This window comes from Mesocricetus auratus, unplaced genomic scaffold (assembly GCF_017639785.1).
Source record: "Mesocricetus auratus isolate SY011 unplaced genomic scaffold, BCM_Maur_2.0 Super-Scaffold_100020, whole genome shotgun sequence".
NCBI classification, from domain to species: Eukaryota; Metazoa; Chordata; class Mammalia; order Rodentia; family Cricetidae; genus Mesocricetus; species Mesocricetus auratus.
The window spans coordinates 25399156-25417214 of NW_024429201.1; the positions used below are offsets into that span (position 1 = coordinate 25399156).

At 42.2% G+C, this 18059-nt stretch overlaps 1 protein-coding gene across 1 annotated transcript in view; it reads left to right on the plus strand.

The window, feature by feature from the left end:
* The first annotated feature begins 2216 nt into the window (after nucleotides 1-2216).
* Nucleotides 2217-18059, plus strand: part of Jmy (junction mediating and regulatory protein, p53 cofactor) — a 60259-nt gene continuing 44416 nt past the window's right edge. The window contains exons 1-2 of the mRNA XM_005065652.4: nucleotides 2217-3652; nucleotides 17593-17766. Coding sequence (XP_005065709.1) covers nucleotides 2660-3652; nucleotides 17593-17766 — 1167 coding nt within the window. The 5' untranslated portion in view covers nucleotides 2217-2659. The remainder of the gene's footprint in view (nucleotides 3653-17592; nucleotides 17767-18059) is intronic.

Below are 18059 nucleotides of genomic sequence, written 5' to 3' on the forward strand. Positions count from 1 at the left end.
TCATCCCAAGTCTTTATATTCCTAGTTTCTTCTTAGGGTCTATTTCTGGGAAAGGCCAGTGAGGCTGGCAGAGGGTTTAGAGCCTGCTCTCTTAACTTGTCAATCACTCCCCAACCCTTGGGACTGATCCCAACTGTCCAGAGCTCCTGTTTTCTCACATGCAAAGTTAAAGTTACTCAACCCTTTCATACCCACATTGTACCGCACTGTGGGGATGGATATACTGTGTGCGGAAATGCCATTAAAAATCACAATTAAACTACTCAAGTTTCTATTAAAAGGCCTAAAGCGTTAAAGTATTTCCCAGATTACCAAACAACCCCCAGTAGTTTCAAAGCCTTTTCAAAGTTAGTATAGTGTATTTTTTTTTCCCCTGTGACTTAGTTTATTCCCAGGGAGTGATTTACACACTTGACAATCAGATACAGACCTAAATAAAGAATTCTAGAGTACTACAGTAACCTGTCATGGGAATTTGGTTTGTTTCTTTTCACTTCTAGGAGAACAATGACTAAGATAGGGGAAACATGAAACATGGAGACTTATTCTTTGGAAAAGCACAGTGGCCAAGAGTGTTAGGAGAAAGTATAAACCCCCTGTGCAGCCATGAACCCATTTTTCCCTTGCTGCTTTGTGATAAGATGCAGTTTTATAGCTGTAGATACACATTACAACTAATAAGTGTACATACATAAAATGCTCTGTGAGGGACAGGGCTTAACTCTGTAGTTTAGGCTGGCTACAGAAGGCAATCTTCCTGTACCAGCCTCCCAAATGGTGGGATTACAGGCATGAGCCACCAAGCCTGGCATGGGTTTCTATTAAACGTATTTAGCTCGCATTCTTCAGGCAAAATGCATTGAACAAAGACAGCTAGTGATCATGTCAGTAACTGTACTAGAAAAAACTTAGTTATATTTTTATCAAGATGAACAGTTTTGTGTAATATTAACATATTATAGGCCACCACACCCAACCCTCTTTTCAAAGGTGTATTTTTGATTTGCAAGGGGAGCTGACATAAATGCACATACAAGCTTTGAATATATACAGTTTCATACAAAGTATGCACCATGTTGAAGTAATTCTCAACTTTTTTTGCGCATCTTCCTTTGAGTGTCTTTTTTTCAAATCTGAGAGGAGGTATGTGCTTCAAAGCAAAAGTGTAAGGTCTAACATGTTCAGCCAAGTGATGGGGCTAAAACTTTTGACGATTAATTTAGATGTCAGGGCAATACAAGGCTGAGTGAAGCTGACAATGCGAGGGTAACCCAAACATTTTTATACATTTTAGAAATGTGGCTTAAAGTAAAACTAATTTTTATTTATACAGATAACTTGAGCATCGACAGGAAATATGACATCAATAATACAAACTGAATTATAAACCTACTAGGCAATGTTGGGAATGTTTAAGCATAGTTTCCTATGAATAACTAGATGTTTATGGCTTGTTTTTGAAACAAAGTCTTTTGTAGCTGGGGCTGGCCTTGAATTCCAAGATCCTGTTGATTCTACTAACAAGTGTTGGGATTATGGTCATATACTGCCATGCTGGGCCGATAAAACTTTTTGTTGTTTGCGTTGTCTGAGAACTCGAGATAACTGAATACAATTTCAAAAAGGTTTTAGCCCAGTGTCTGCTCAAGGAGGTTTTCATAACAGTACACAATGATGAAAGCTGAAGCAAAAAAAACAAAACAAAACGGATATATTGAGACAAATGTTCACACATGACTGAATTTTTCTATCGTTCTAGTGTGCCACCGAGTTGTCTTCGGATACTTGTTTGTAGTTTTGTCTCAGGGATGTGAGGGGAGACGCGAACAGTTTGGCTTAACCTTGTGTACTGCGTGGCAAGAGTTCCCGTACTGTTTACTGGGTTACTTTTTGAACACAGGCGTCCATCCAGATTCCTTCAGGATTAAGGGAGGCCCTGGAAAAAATCTTAGCGTCCCTCTGCCTTTGCTCCCCTTGCCCGGGGTTCAAGGCCACTCGTGTGTGTGTCTGGCAGCCGCTGTTCTCTCCTTTTGCAATACAGCTAGAGCCTGCAGCAGCCACTAGCTCCCGGCCGGGAAAGTGGAGGCGTGGCGCGGGCCAGGAGCGCGGCGGCGCGCAGGCGCTGCTGGGGGACGCGGAGGGGCGGGGCGCCGGCGCGCGGGCACGACGCGCGCCGCCTCCGCCGCGTCAGCAGCGTGCGGCACGTGCCCGTGTTTACGTCCCTCGTGGAGCCGTCGACGTCACAGCCGAATGGCAACATTGTGGCGATGCTGAGACGCCGAGTTTAGGAGTCTGGTCTCGGGTTCCCGCGGGCTCGGCGCGGTCGGCGGGAGGCAGAGCAGCGGCGGCGGGGAGGTCGGCCCCAGCGAGCGGCGGACGGGACGCGCGCCTCAGCGCCTCACGCAGCCCCGCGGCCTCGCGCAGGCCGGCCCGGCGGCCCAGGGCCCCGCGCTGCCGCAGCGAGCGGCTTGTAAACAGATCCGGCCGCACGTGACCATGTGAACTACCTGCTCCGGGCCGCGTATTGTCTCTTCCGAGCGCCGCGCCACAAAGGAGCCGGCGGGAGAGCGGCCCGAGCGCTAAGATGGCTGAAGGCGCCCGGCAAGGGTGAGCTGGGGGCGCGGCCACCGCGGGGACTCGGCCGGGGACTGGAGCTACCATGTCGTTCGCGCTGGAGGAGACGCTCGAGTCCGACTGGGTGGCGGTGCGGCCCCACGTCTTCGACGAGCGCGAGAAGCACAAGTTCGTGTTCATTGTGGCCTGGAACGAGATCGAAGGCAAGTTTGCCATAACCTGCCACAACCGGACGGCCCAGAGACAGAGGAGCGGCTCCCGGGAACAGGCGGGGGCTCCAGCGCCGGATGGGAGTCGCGGGCCTGGCAGCCCGGCCACCAGGGGTCGGCCCGAGGCCGCTGCCTCTGCCACGGCGGTCCGGAGCCCCGGGCCGCGCAAGAGCCCGGCCTGGGCCGAGGGTGGCTCTTCTCCGCGCAGCGCGCGCAGCACGAGGGGGGATCCTCCCCGGGGTCCGGCCGGCAAAGGACCCGAGAGTCCCCTCCGTAGCCCCGCGCGGGCCAAGGCCAGCCCGCTTCGCAGAGGCGCGGAGTCCCGAGATGCGGCCGCCGCCACGCCAGCCTCCACGGCGTCCCCGGTGTCGTCGGTGCGGGTGGTGAGTGCCTCCGGGGCGGTCTCCGAGGAGATCGAGGTGCTGGAAATGGTGAGGGAGGACGAGGCGCCACCGCCGCTCCCCGACTCGGAGCCTCCGCCGTCCGCCGCGGAGCTGGAGTCCCCCGCTGAAGAGTGCAGCTGGGCCGGGCTCTTCTCCTTCCAGGATCTGCGGGCCGTGCACCAGCAGCTGTGCTCTGTGAACTCCCAGCTGGAGCCGTGTCTACCGGTGTTCCCCGAAGAGCCGTCCGGCATGTGGACGGTGCTGTTCGGGGGCGCCCCCGAGATGACCGAGCAGGAGATAGACGCGCTGTGTTACCAGCTCCAGGTCTACCTGGGCCACGGCCTGGACACGTGCGGCTGGAAGATCCTCTCCCAGGTGCTCTTCACCGAGACCGATGATCCCGAGGAGTATTACGAAAGCCTCAGCGAGCTGCGGCAGAAGGGCTACGAAGAGGTGCTTCAGCGGGCGAGGAAGCGCATCCAGGAGGTGAGTGTCTAGTCCCCGCGGCCGTCCTGGCTCTGGTGGCTCACTGTCAAGGGCCGAAGCCTCGGTTTGGGATGTGCGCAGGGTGTTCTGTCCACGAGAACAGGAAGAACAGGAGGGGTTCCCGAGCCAGCTTTCTTTATCTGTCTTAGCGAAGGACTTTTGGGAAGCCTTTAGGGTTTCTCCCCCCCTTTTTTTTCTCTTATAAATGCCCAGTTTACTAAATATAGATAGAAATGAAAGCATAGGAAAATGGGTGTTCTGTAAACTTGAACTCAGTGTATGTTACTCTGCCCCTAAGCCACAGTAACTTGCCCGGACATCAACTGTTCTTTCCAGGTGTCATGGTTATGTATTCAAGATAGTTGACTTATGGAGCAAAGTTGATCTCCTTTTTTTGATCCTCTTGTAGGAGGCTATGAAATTTTACCTTCCAGTGTTTTGCGGTGCTGAAAGTGTACCCCTGAGCTACACCCCAGCCTTAAATTCATTTTTAAGTGTGTTGACTTGTCCAAATGACAACTGACACAAATTCTTAGACTATCAAGTCTTTATAGATGGCTCAAGTTTCACTCTTGTTTTAGGGAGAAGAAAGGTCACGGGCAGGAATGCTCATTATGCTTTGTTTGTTTGCTTGTTTTGATTTGTGTGTGTGTGTGTGTTTCCAGGACAGAGTTTCTCTGTGTAACAGTTGGGGCTGTCCTGGAACTTGATTTGTAGACCAGGCTGGCCTCGAACTCACTGAGATCCTCCTGCCTCTGCCTTTGTCTCCCAAGCACTGGGATTACAGCATATGCCACCATTGCCCAGCTTCATTATGTATCTTTTGTTTGTAGTGTGTAAACTTTTCCATACTCTTTAATTCTTTAAATGACAGGAAGTAAAAGGGGGATATACCTGAATGACCATACGTACGGATTTCTGCAGTGTGTTATAAAGTCACGCCTCTTTACCAACTTCTGTTGAAACTTTTTCAAAGCAATTTACTATTTTAATGTCACTATATATCGTAGTTGGATTTGGGATTGAGAAAAGCTCCTTTTCATGGATTTTTTTTTATTCCTGACTTGTGTGTGTGTGTGTGTGTGTGTGTGTGTGTGTGTGGGGGTGGGTGGGTGGGTGGGTGGTGTGTTATATGTGCTGTTAGGCTAGGAAACTGAGACATTCTGGGTTTCTCCATATAATATTAGGTGTTTCTCTTTGCTAGACTGAAGTATTTAGCAAACACTTGTTTCTCACTTACATCATACACAGTATTTTTACAACTTCCTTAATCAAGACTCTTCACTAGTAGGTGCATCTTCAGTTCCAGAACTTGGGACTTCCTCAGGAGGCAGGGGCAGGTGGATCTTTGTGAGTTGCGGCCAGCCTGTTCTGAATAGTGAGTTCTAGGACAGCCAGAAACACTTAGTGACACCTTGTCTTGAAAGGAAAAAAAGGATTCTTTACTCCTTCCCTTTGGTTTAGTGTATGGTAAACATCATCCATAATAATCTCATCCTAGAGTTCAAGGGATCTGTTTTCATTCCCCCTTTATTATCTCACTTTGGAGACTACTACCTTGATATCTTTTTGGACAGAAGTGACAAGTATTCTTTCTAGTGTTCATGTTAACCTCTATTTTAATTTTCTAAAACGTTTTTTTACTACTCAATTATGTGTGTATGTGTATGTATGTTAGTTTCTCCAACTAGAAATTATAGATAGCAAGTGTTTTCCAAACTAGAAGCTTTTTAATCCCTAATTTAGAGATGTCTCCTTCAACTTTAGTGATACTCAAAGGTAGCTAACAAAGGTGGTTGTTTTTGCTTTTTAATTTTTTTTTTTTTTAGGAGACAGGGTTTCTCTGTATTGTTTTGGAGGCTGTCGGTCCAGCCCGGCCTCGAACTCACAGAGATCCGCCTGGCTCTGCCTCCCGAGTGCTGGGATTAAAGGTGTGCACCACCACCACCCGGCCTGCTTTTTAAAATTTAAATGGATCAAAAATGAGCTCCCAAAAACTTTAGTTTGTAGAACTCAATTTTGAGAGTTAGTTTTTTTTCTAAAAGAACTTTATTAACTAATTTTTTGTTTTGGTTTTTTGTTTTTTGAGATAGGGTTTCACTGTGTAGCTTTGGAGCCTGTTCTGGAACTGGCTTTGTAGACCCTTGGCCTCCAACTCACTGAGATCTGCCTGCCTCTGTCTCTGGTGTGAGTCCCAAGTGCTGGGACTGAAGATGCACCTATTAGTGAAGAGCTTTGACTAAGGAAGTTGTAAAAATACCGTGTGTGATAAGTGAGAAACAAGTGTTTGCTGGGATCTAAGGTGTGCACCACCACCGACCGGCTTATTTTACTCTCTTTAAGGTGTTTTTTAACTTTTTGGTAATTTTTAAAGTAAGGTCTCATTCTGTAGCCAAAGTGGATTGGAAATTTACCAATATGTAGCTCAAGTTGGCCTCAAACTCTTGATCTTTCTGACTCACCTCTGAGTGCTGGAATTACAGGTGTAAACCACCACATTTGACAGCTTTATTTTCTTTAGTAGAGGAACAAAACAATAAAATATTTTTAAAGCCTTTTTTTCCTTCGGAAACAAGATATTTATTATAATTCGTAAACAATCCTTTACCACTGAACCACATCTTCAGCCCTCCCCTTAAAAAAAGTAGCTAGGTCATGTTGGTATACCCCTTTAATCCCAGTACTTGGGAGGGAGACAGAGGTAGGCAGATCTCTGTGAGTTTGAGGCCAGCTTGGACTATACAGAATGAATTCCAGGGCAGCCAAGGCTGTTAAATAGAGAAAACCTATCTCAAAAAACCAAAAAGAAAAAAAGTGTAAAACAACATTGTAACAAATGTCAGTGACCTTGACACAGTTGAATTCCTTGTTTTGCTACCACTGGTTCAGAGCACTCAATATTATGGGTAAGGCATATCCTTTTCATATCAAATTGTAGGTGAATGCAATTTTTATAAGTTGATACATGTATATTCTTCAGAGAAGATGATTTAAAACATTAAAATTCTCTTAAAATCGTTAGTTTTTAGATTTTGAGGCTGTCGTTGGGTTTATGATCCTTCTCCCTTAGCCTCCTGACAGGGAGAATGTGGGGGTCCCAACACCTGGCTTGTTAACTTTTAAATACCAAAAAAGAATGGGGGCTGGAAGCCTAGTTTATGGAGTGCTTGCCTGACATGAAGCCCTGGTTTCAGTCCCCTGCACTGGAACCTTGGTGTAGTATCCCTTGCCTGCTGTCTCAGCACTTTTGAGTGAGGGGCAGGAGGATCAGAAGTTCAAGGCTACCCATTGTGTAGCAAGTTGAAGCCAACCTGGAATTCTCGAGACCTTGTCTCAAACATAAAAATCAACAACAACCAGAACAAAAGCCACTATTGCAAATAATTGGCTGTGCTATGTAAGGTTGTGACACTTGAATTGGAGTTTTAGCATTTGTAATACCCTTAAAGTTTAATATGAGTTACCAGGTTTTTGGTGTCAGCCACTCAGGGAGGCCAAGGTGGGAGAGTCACAAGCTTAAGACTTGCCTGAGTGAATTTAAGTGGAATCCTATCAAACAACTAAAGAGCTGGGGAGATAGACCAATGGTAGAGCACTTGCGTACGGTGGGCGAGACCTAGGTTAATTCCTAGTATGGCAAAAAAAAAAAAAAAAAAAAAAGGAAGAAGAAAAATTGGTATGGGGGAGCTGTTGGAAAGTTTTTGTTTATAATTCACACCTGGAGGTTATAGTTCATGAGGATTTACATGTTATACGAGAATACAGTATTAATTATTTTTAGGTGACAGACACATTCTAAGATTATATACTAAAAGCCTCAGTCTAAGTAAAATGTAATATTTGTTATTTGTATTTTTGTCTTGAACTTTTTACATGGGTTTATTGTAGTATCTGCTATTTATATGGCATACAGGCAATTTTTATATGAATACAAGGACTACCAAGGCCTCTTTGAACAGTGTAGTAGTAGATCTTGGTAGTTGTTCAAAGCTAATGTTTGATTACTGTGTGTGCACACAGGTAGCTTCGAACTTAACTTGGACCTAGATTTTTAAGTAATGGTTTCTTGTATAATCATAACTATTTTTCAGGTGGTTCATTTGGGCATTTTAGCTCAAACCTCGATTTTGTTAGAGGCTTACTTAAGATCTAAAACTCTGTTTACTTTGGAATTGATTGTTATGTAAATATACTGAATTCTAACTGAGTTAAATCCATTGAGAGCAGAAAGTGCTTCCAAAGAAGCACACTGATCATCTTGCCAGGGTTTGGAGTCAGAGCAGTCTGAATTTGATTAGGACTCATTACTTCTGATGGCATGCTCAGCTATTTAGTCTCTTAAGTCTCTTGCAAGTTAGGACTGCATGAAATCACAACTACCTGGCATTTACAAAGGTGGCTTCTAATAAGTATGGCGTAGGTGTCAAACTCTGAGTATTCCTGGTGGAGCCCAGCTAGACAGTACTCTACCATTGAGTTACATCTTCAGTCCAAGTGGATGTCTGCCTATATAGAAGCTAAAGTTGAGGCTTAAAATGGTGTTGGGTTTGGCAAAGTTAAACTGTTAAGCAGTGACAGAATTCAGATACAGACCTAGGCCTGTTTTACCAACTTTGTGCTTTTTCTGCCATAACGTGCTACTTGTTTGGTTTCTTTTTCTTGCTTCCTTTCCTTGACAAAAATAAAGTAACTAGAAGGGAGCCCAGGCTGCTCTTGAATTCCTTATCCTTCTGCCTTTATTTTCCCTATGCTGGAATTACAAAGGTAGCCTACCTGGTTCTTTTGAATTTCTTGATCTAAATCAGTGGTTCTCAACCTACCTAATGCTGTGACCCTTTAAAACAGCTCCTCATGTGGTGGCCTCCAACTGTAAAATTGTTTTTTTGCTACCTAACTATAATTTTGCTACTGTTATGAAACATAAATATGTTTTCCATGGTTTCAGGCAACCCTTCTGAAGGCATCCAGACCCACAAGTTGAGAACCACTTATCTAAATGCTTCCACTCTTTGAATCCTTTAGAAGGGGTTCAAGGGTGCATAGTGCCCAGTCAAATTAGTTCACACATCACATCTGGGTTTGATTCCTCCTTTCTAAAACAGGGCCAACTTGTACAAAATCCTTAGTAATATGATGTATATGTTTGGAAGGGAGAAAGAAGGTGTGGGTTATAGTTGCCTTCATTTCCTAAACCTTTACCTATAACTTAATTGGTGTGAGTATTCTCCATTATTATTAACTTGGCCTTTTGTGACTAAAATACTATTACCAACGGAAAACAAAAGGTGGGCTATCTGTTGTTTAAATATCTGTGTGCTTGTTTTCTTGTAATGAGAAATTTCTTGTGGCTCTTTACTCTGTAAAAGACTAAGATGTGGTTCCTCTGAATCTGCCTAGTTCTCTGCTACTGATAGGATTGATTTCCAAGGTTAAGATGAAGGCATTGAAGACTTAGTTTTTACTGTATTGCCATGAGGGATGCTTGACACAGCAACTTAAAAGAGGAAAGATGTTGGCTCACAGTTCCAGTTCATGGTTACTCGTGTTTGAACCTGAGATAAGGCAAACTGTCATGACGGAGAGGGGGTGATGGAGCTGGGTTGCCCATCTCAGATGGCCATGGACAAGATACATCTTTCAGAGGCACACTACCAGTGACCGTCTTCTGGAGAGCCTTCACCGTCTATTAGCCCATTCAACTATGAGTCTATCAGTAGATCACTTCTAAATAGTGACACTGTCTGACAAATCCTTAAACACATGAACTTTAAGTGGCAGGCCATATGCACACCACAACAGACTATAAATAGTTCTTGGGGATTTTTGGTATAGTTCATAAAATTATTTTTGCTTTTCTAGTATTTTGTCACACAGTATCTAACTTCTGGAAACAGCACAGGGTCAGACATATTGAGATACCAGGACTGTTACATATGCTGGAACAAACTACCTGTCAGAAGCATGGATGGGTGGAAGGATTTCTTTTCTTGGACAGGTTGCTGTTAATCATGGTGGTGAAGCCATGGCAGCATGAAACAGTTGGTAACATTGCTCCCTTGCAGTTGGTGAGCAGAAAGGGGAACACTAGCACTCAGCTTACTCTATTTTTATACAGTCCAGGATCTCCTGAGTGCTGGGATTAAAGGCGTGTGCCACCACCACTACTGGGCTGCTTGGTAGATCTGAAAGTGGGGTGAGAGATGTCTCTTGTCTTGTTTTTAGTTTGAAGTCCTCCTCCAAATTGCTTAAGTGCATTTTTTTGGCAGTAGGAAATTAAATAAAAAGATAATAGCAAGTAGCGTTAATGAAGGCTATAAAAATATGAATTAACTTTGTAATAGCAATATTAAACCTTGAAAACTTAAAGGGAATAATATTTGTTATTCTATTAAAAGGAAATTATGTCCATGTTGATACTGCTTTTGTAAACAGCTTGTTTCGCTCTGGCTCTCTGGAGTTCCTCAGAGTTGACTCTTGAGCTGGTTTTCTTGGTTAAGTTATGTGGAACCTGAAGCTAGTTTATTAAAGTTGTTTTATTTGTCTCAGTGAAAATTGCCTGACATAGATTAGGTAAAGGAAAAGGTCTTGTCTTAAGCATCAGTATGCTTAGAATTTATAGATTGAAATTGGGAGGAATCCAAAAGTAAGTATGTTTTTGTTCTTTTCAAATCTTGTTTAACTCTGCCATTTTCCAGTTGCCCCATTCCATTTACCATTTTTCACTCTTTAAGAACAAACTGGCCACGAGTACAGGCCATATGGTGAAGTATAGTTAAGAGCATGAGTTAGTCTGGGAGCCACTGATAACTTTTTCCTGGACCAAACTTTTGGGAAGTTATTGAACTTTACTTCTGGTCCTTTTATTTCTGAAGTGCTGTAAAATTGTACCTGCTTTATAACATAAGGTCATTAGTGAGATGTACTTGCCTTATGCCTAATAGATAGAAACTCACAGTAAATAAAAACTACCATTTACTTTCCCCTAAGATACTTAACACTAGTTGACTGTTAGATTCCTTTGAAATCCAAACCCATTTCTACTAAAAACCAGGTTGGTAATTCAAAGCCATGTTTGTGATAATGAAGTTGGTCCCACAAAGGTAAAATATTCCCATAATTGTACAACATCTTAATAGAATAGCAGGTTGGTCTTGTCTTTGTGCATTATCAGAAACTCTTCCATGGCTCCCAAGACACATGTTGCTGGTACCTATGTATCTAATTATTTTGGTTGACTTTATAGGATATGGTGGTCCTTTTGGTACAGTTGGTTATAATTTTAATTCTTCCCACCCACATCCCAGAGCTTTTTTTCCTGTCAGGCATGCACTCTACTTCTGAACTAAGTCCTTGACACCCCTTTGATTGTTTGGATTTTAGTTTTTGAGACAGTTTTACTGTATCTTAATGCCCTATTGCTGTGGAGACACCATGACCATGGCAACTCTTATAAAGGAAAACATTTAATTGGGGCTTGCTTATAGTTCAGAGGGTTAGTCCATTATTGTTATGGCAGGAAGCATGATTATATGCAGGTGGATATGTTGCTGGAGAGGTATTTGAGAGTTCTACATCCAGACCAGCAGGCAGCAGGAAGGGAGAAACCACAAAACCCACTCCCCACAATAGACTTCCTCCAACAAGGCTACACTCACTCCAGCAAGGCCACACTTCCTAATCCCAGTCAAGTAGCATCACTTCCTAATGACTAAGCATTCAAGTATGTGAGCCTATGGGGGCCATTCCTATTGAACTCCAGGTCTCAAATGATCTACCCCAGCGTTCCATGGAGCTGGGACTACAGGTGTGAACTACTTTGCCTGACAATCATTATTCTTTAATAATTTCTTATAAATCTTATCCATCTTTTCTATACTTTCCTTTTACTTACAAGCATATCAGACAAGCTTGATTACATTTGCAGAGGGATAACTTAAATACTGACCTAGCAGTCCTTAAATTACATTCCCTAATTTATTCATTAAATAGTTTCTGGAATAGGAAGTGTAGTTTGGTGACAAAGCATATTTATAACATGAGTAAGACCCTATGTTTGACCTTTAGCATTATAATCATTAATAGCTAAACAATTAAATAATACTCAAGAGTTCTCTTGTCAGTACCTAGGCATAGCTGATAATACAAATGCCCCTTAGCCAGGCATGGTAGCCTACACCTTTAATCCCAGTACTAGGAGAGAGGCAGAGGCAGGCAGATCTCTATAAGATCCAGGCCAGCCTGGTCTATATGATGAGCTACAGACAGTCAGTGCTGCATAGAGACACTGTCTCAAAGTAAAACAATTAAAAACAAAACATAAAAACGACAATGTAGCTGGTTGATAGTGTCATACACCTTTAGTCTCAGCATTTGGAACAGTAGTGGGTGGATCTCTGAGTTTGAGTCTCCAAATCAAGTTCCAGGACAGCCAGAGAAACCCTGTCTTGAAAAACCATAACCAAACCAAACCAAAAAATGTAGCTCCTTAAACTTTACTGCACATTATTCCAGTGGTTCTCAACCTATGGGTCTCCACCTTACATCAGATATCTTGCATATCAGATATTTACATTACTATTCACAACAGCAGCAAAACTATAATTATGAAGTGGCAACAAAATAATTTTATGGTTGGGGTCGTCACAACATGAGGAATTGTATTAAAGGGTTGCAGTGTTAGAAAGGTTGAAAGCCACTGCATTATACTCATCTGTTCTAATTTTTTCCTGCTTTCTTCTTTTTTTTCTTTAACTTTTATCTACATTTAGTTTATGCTGAATTTATTCCAGTGCTGTAAGTTTTTGTTTCTTCATTTTTTTCTGGGATATCTCTTCTGTGCTTTGGAACAATCTGTTCCTTTTCCGTGAGGATCATCTCGATGTGGCAGGGGGAGCTCATGTATGGGTTAATCCGGCCGTGAGCTCTGTAAGATTGTCGATGCATCTTAGGTGCTTTGTTCACCTGGATGTGTTCGGTGACCAGAGAATCTACGTCTAGACCCTGTGTCCAGCCCCACCGTTTGGCCTGGGCGCACCTGCCGACTCCACCATTGTACGGCCGGAACGGCACACATTGCTTCTTCAAAGTGACATCCTTCAGACATTTAGTGGCTTTCCAGATATGCATACCCTTGATGGCCTGGGCAGTTTCACGGGTATTCTTAAAGTGAACCTGGAGATTTGAACCTCTTGACTTGCATGATTTTGTAGGGTTTTCTGGGTTGAGAAAGTAGCGAACCATCTTCACAGGTTACCTCAGGTTGCTTACAGGGAGAGCCGTACTTTCTACTTTTTAAGTGCTGGCTGTTTTCATCAGTATTTTATTATTTGCTCTTGCAAAATGTTTTGTTTTTTTAAAATTTCACTTATACATGTTTACCTTGGTCTTGAGTAGTCATGGATTGTGCAGTCAAAAAATACTGTCTTTGTGGGAGAATATATAATGTGCCTTTAGGGTATGACTTTTCTGAGAGTTGAGAACTCCCTGTAATTGACTTCCATCTTTACTTTTGGCATGCTTTTCAAAAGAGTTTTGTTTAGAGACAGGGTCTCATATAGCCAGAGGTGACCTTGAACTTCTGATCCTCTTGGCTCTATTTAGTAGACGTGCTCCACCATGTCCAGCCCAGTTTTATGACTTACTTAGTTTACATTATATACGTGCTGGTGTGTGTGTGTGTGTGTGTGTGTGTGTGTGTGTGTGTGTGTGTGTGTGTGTGTGTGTGTGTGTGTGTTTGCCTGTGGAGGCCAGAGGTCAGTGCTGGGTGACTTCCTCAGTTGCTCTCCACCTTACTTTATGACACAGGCTAAGCCCTTGAGCTTCAGGAATCTGTGTCTTTGCCTCCCCAGCGTTGGGATTATAAGTGCATACCACCAGGCACAGACTTTTTGTCTGGGTTCTTATGTGGGTGGTAGGTATCTGAACTCAGGTCCTTTGTTTGCATAGTTGAATGACTGAGTCATTCCCCCAGAGTTTTATGCTTGTGAAGCGTAATTTTATATGTCAGTTTCTTTGAAAGTATCTTCCTATTTGGGAAGGAGTGGTATAAGTCAGTTTCTTACACTGTCCTTACATAAATGTAGGTGTTATTGCACTGTACACTTAAGCCACATGCTGTGGTCTGTTGCTTCTAAGTTACATTCTGCATAACATACAACTATATGGAATTCAGTAACCAGTTATAACACAATGAACATTTGTGTATCCAAACAGAAGGGGCACTGTAAAAATGTGTCTCTGTGTAAGGCAGTATCAATGAATGGGTCTTGCAGGATTAAAAGTTGTGTGTGAGTCAGTGATGAGTATGAAAGCTTAGGGTGTGATGGCATTGTAATTGTGCTGGGATTGCTGCTGTCTGTGCCAGTTTTTTTTTTTTAATCATAGTGACAAAGTGTATCTCATGTAGTTAGAAAGATGATTCTAGTACCCATTTCTGAAGAAAAGAGGCAGTTGTTTCTTTTATTCTCAATCATTATGTTTCTATGGCACTAGCTAGTAGTTTGGTACATTTATATATTACATACTGATCTAATACGGATATTCAGGTATCATCTCATACATTTAGTTCTTTAAAATCTTTGTTATTTTGGATTATATGAACCTGTAGTAACTACATAGTAGTGACCTATGTAATAGAACACTCATTTATTCTTCTGTGACTTTGTACCGGTTTCACTGTCTCCCCGTCCTCACCTTTTTTCCTTCTGCTCCTCCTTCTAGACCCACTCTTCTCCTTATTAGGTCTGTGAGCTCACCTGAAAAAGAAATTTAAGTTGTTAGCAACTCCTTTAAGAAACTAAAGGAAACTGTATGTCCTTGTGTTTGAGGAATTTTTCATTAAGCAGACTTTAGACTTAAGGTTGAAATCTCTTAGGGTAAGAGCCATTCTTAACAGGATTACTGTGAGATGGAAACAAATTGAAAGATGTCTAGAGGGGTTTGATGCAAGCTTGTAATCCCAGCTGCTTAGGAGACTGGAGTAGAATTGCAAGTTCAACCCCTATTTGAGCTACAGGAGGAGCCCAAGTAACCTAAAGACTTTGGCAGAACAAAAAACTGGGGAGTGGGGGTGAACATGATGGTTCATCTTTAATCCTACCACTCTTAAGGAGGCAGAGGCAGGAGGATCTGTCTACATAGCAGGTTAGCCAGAGCTGTGTAGTGAGACCCTTTCAAAAAAAGCTGGATATCTCTGTTGGCAGAATGCTTGTCTCCGGTGCAGAAAACCCTGGGTTCAGATGCTCAGTGTTTGGGAGGTAGGGGCAGAAGGATCAGAAGTTCAGCTCAAGGTCCAGTTTGGATGCTTAGAGAGTTCAAGGCTAGTCTGAGCTGTATGAGACTGTCTCAAGGACAAAGGGAAGAAGGATTGGAAATACAAGTAAGTAATGAAGTGTTTGCTTAGCTTGTGTAAACAAGGTTCAACCCTCAATCACACACACACACACACACACATATTTGTTTTACTTATTAGGCTTAGGTAGTTATGTGTTATGCTTGGTAAATTTTTACTTTGTGTCTTATGTGTTATGCTTGGTAAATTTTTACTTTGTGTCTTCTCTGTTTGTGGAGTAATTCCCTAAAATTGCTGAAGAGCTTTGTCAGTAAAAAAACAAACCCCAAACCTTTATTAATTATGTTTATAGGTGTTCAGCCTGCTTGTATGTCTGTACCACCCCGTGTGTATATAGTGCCTGTGGAGACCAGAAGAGAGGGTATTAGATGATGTAGGTCTGGAGTTACAGACACGGGTGGTTTTGAGCTGCTGTGGGTGCTGACTAGGGGCCCTTTGGGAGAGCTGCCAGTGCTCTCCAGCCTTCAAGTCAGATCTTGAAGCAGAAAGAATACAGAGCTTTACTTTCCCGCCCCCACTTCTCTACTTATCTCTTCTGTTGCTGTGTTTGTGCTGATTGCCTTTGAGCCCTTAGAAAATACTTCGCAGGGATGTTTTACTCATATCCAGGTACAGCTGCATTCTTGGTGTCTCAGTGAATGCTTTCAAATTTCTCAAGCTTTTATTAGCCTCATTTAGATACTTCTCATATTTTAAATTCTCTGTTCTTCTGTATCCCTGACAGCCTCAATAATCCAAATATTCTAATTGTCATGATTTCTTTCTACTCATGTGTATGTCACAGTTTATAACCTGCGAGTGTCCAAAGCAGTGTGCTTATTCTCTGAACTTTTCCAGTTTTTCCTTAGTTGAATAGTGCTTGCCTTCCTTCCCTCTCCTTTTTTTGCTCTCCTGTTCACTGTACTAGGTATATTGGTGAGCACTCACCCCATGTGCCAGTTCTCATTGAATTCCTTTATCATGAGTTACAATTTCAATTGTGTTGTGGTTTTAAGCGCTTTTCATTTAAGATTACTTAGATTAAACTAGAAATATAATTGAATTTAAAATGCAGTTATCATTGCTTTTAAAGAAATCTAGTGTTGGAAAAACATGAAACTTTATAGCAAACACAGATTAATAAATTAGTATTGTTAGGTGAGATGCCCTGGGTTTCTGCAAGAGTATTACGTTTAGTTGCTGCATTGTTGAGTATTGCCCTGTTAGAGAGTAAAAGTCATGTCAGGAAATGCTAGATAAGTATTTTAATACTTGAAAACTGATTTCTGCCTTAGTTCTTGTACATTTATTTTGGCAGAAAGTAGTATCTGTAAGTATTGGCACCACATTGACTTTGGTGTTCTTGAAAGCAGAATTCAAAGAAGCCTACTTAGTAGCTGAGGTTTTCTAATTTTGAATTGTTGTAGATTTCATAGTTAAGTAACAATGAAGGAAGAGGGAGAGTTTTGTTACTTAGACATGTTGCTGTCATTTGTTTTTTCTCATTTCTTATTTTGGTGTTTGTGAAACATGGTGTTTAATAATTTTAACAAAAGTGTTTCATTTTCAAGTAGAATTAAAGATAAAATTCATCTACTTTTTCTTTCAAGGATTTATTGCCTTTGCAGGTATAAATGAATAGCTTATGATTCATTAAAAATTTAGGATGCCTGCCCCCACCAAAGAAAGTCTGGTTTGATCCTTCCCTACTGTTTTTATTGTTTCTGATGTGTGTAGCGGGCAGCATCCTTGGAGTGGTAGGTCATGGTGAAGGTGGGCACTCTTGACTCAAATTAGAACTCATTGCTGGGGTCTGAACAGAGCTCCTTTGTAAGAACAGCCAGTGCAGAGCCATCTCTCCAGTCCCTAACTTAGAGTTTTGAGAGCTTTCCAGCTATTGTAATTTCACTGTGTGTGTTTTTTTTAAAGTTCTTAATACTCTAGTTCTGTTCTGTTCAGTTTAAAACTTATTTATGGCCTAAAACAGGTCTGTCTTGATACTTGGAAGGAAGGTGCTGGGGTTTAGCTGTTACTTTTAGCTGTGTGCGTACTTTGTGCTGGTGGTAGTTTTTGACAGAGGAGCTCATGTAGCTGAGGTAACTTTCCCACTCACTCTATAGATAAGGATTACATTAAGCTTCTCCATAGCTTCTGCTCAGCTACCTTATTAACTCAGGCCCGTTGTCCAGGATGGCATCGCTGAGCCTCCTGCATCAATTAGTAAGGAAGAAAATGCCCCCATGGACATGTCCACAGGCTAGTCTGATGGAGGCAATCCTCAGTTGAGAGTCCTTCTTCCCAAATGTATGTAGATTTGTGTCAGCAACTCACCAGCACAGTAATAAAGTGGTTTTTTTGATATTATTTTGTTTCATTATATGATTAGAGAGCACTACTAGATGAGGATTAAAGACAGGAAGGTAGTATGTACTCCTTCACCCCTAATGAGTCAGGTCTCTTATATATAGTAAGACACTTAAAATATGGAGAGGAGTGATAACATGCAAATCGTCTGTTTAGTAACCTCTTGATTCTGGGTCAAAATCAAGTACAGTATTTATTATCGGTTACCGGATTTAGTTTTCTTAGCATTGAAACTTTTTGTTTGCAGCTCTTGGACAAGCACAAGACTATAGAGAGCATGGTGGAGCTTTTGGACTTATATCAGATGGAGGATGAAGCCTACAGCTGTCTTGCAGAGGCTACAACTGAACTCTACCAGTATTTACTTCAGCCATTCCGAGACATGCGAGAGCTTGCCATGCTGCGAAGACAACAGATCAAGGTAGTTTTTTTTTTTTTTTTAAAGCATAAACTGTAACCACTCTAGTTCTGAGGCTGGCTAGCTAGTTACATATTTTAATTACGAAAGAAGCTTTTAAATAATGCAAACAGATTCTTGGCTTTCCTTGCTAAGGTCCTTTGTTGGGACAATAAGTACACGTATTGTTGTACTCTTACTTGAACTTCTGAAAAATACTGAATTGCCAGTTATTTTAAAATAAATTTGGCACTTGGATTAAAAGGATGTCAGAAACCCTAGACTGGATATTAGAATTTACGCTTAAAAATCAACTG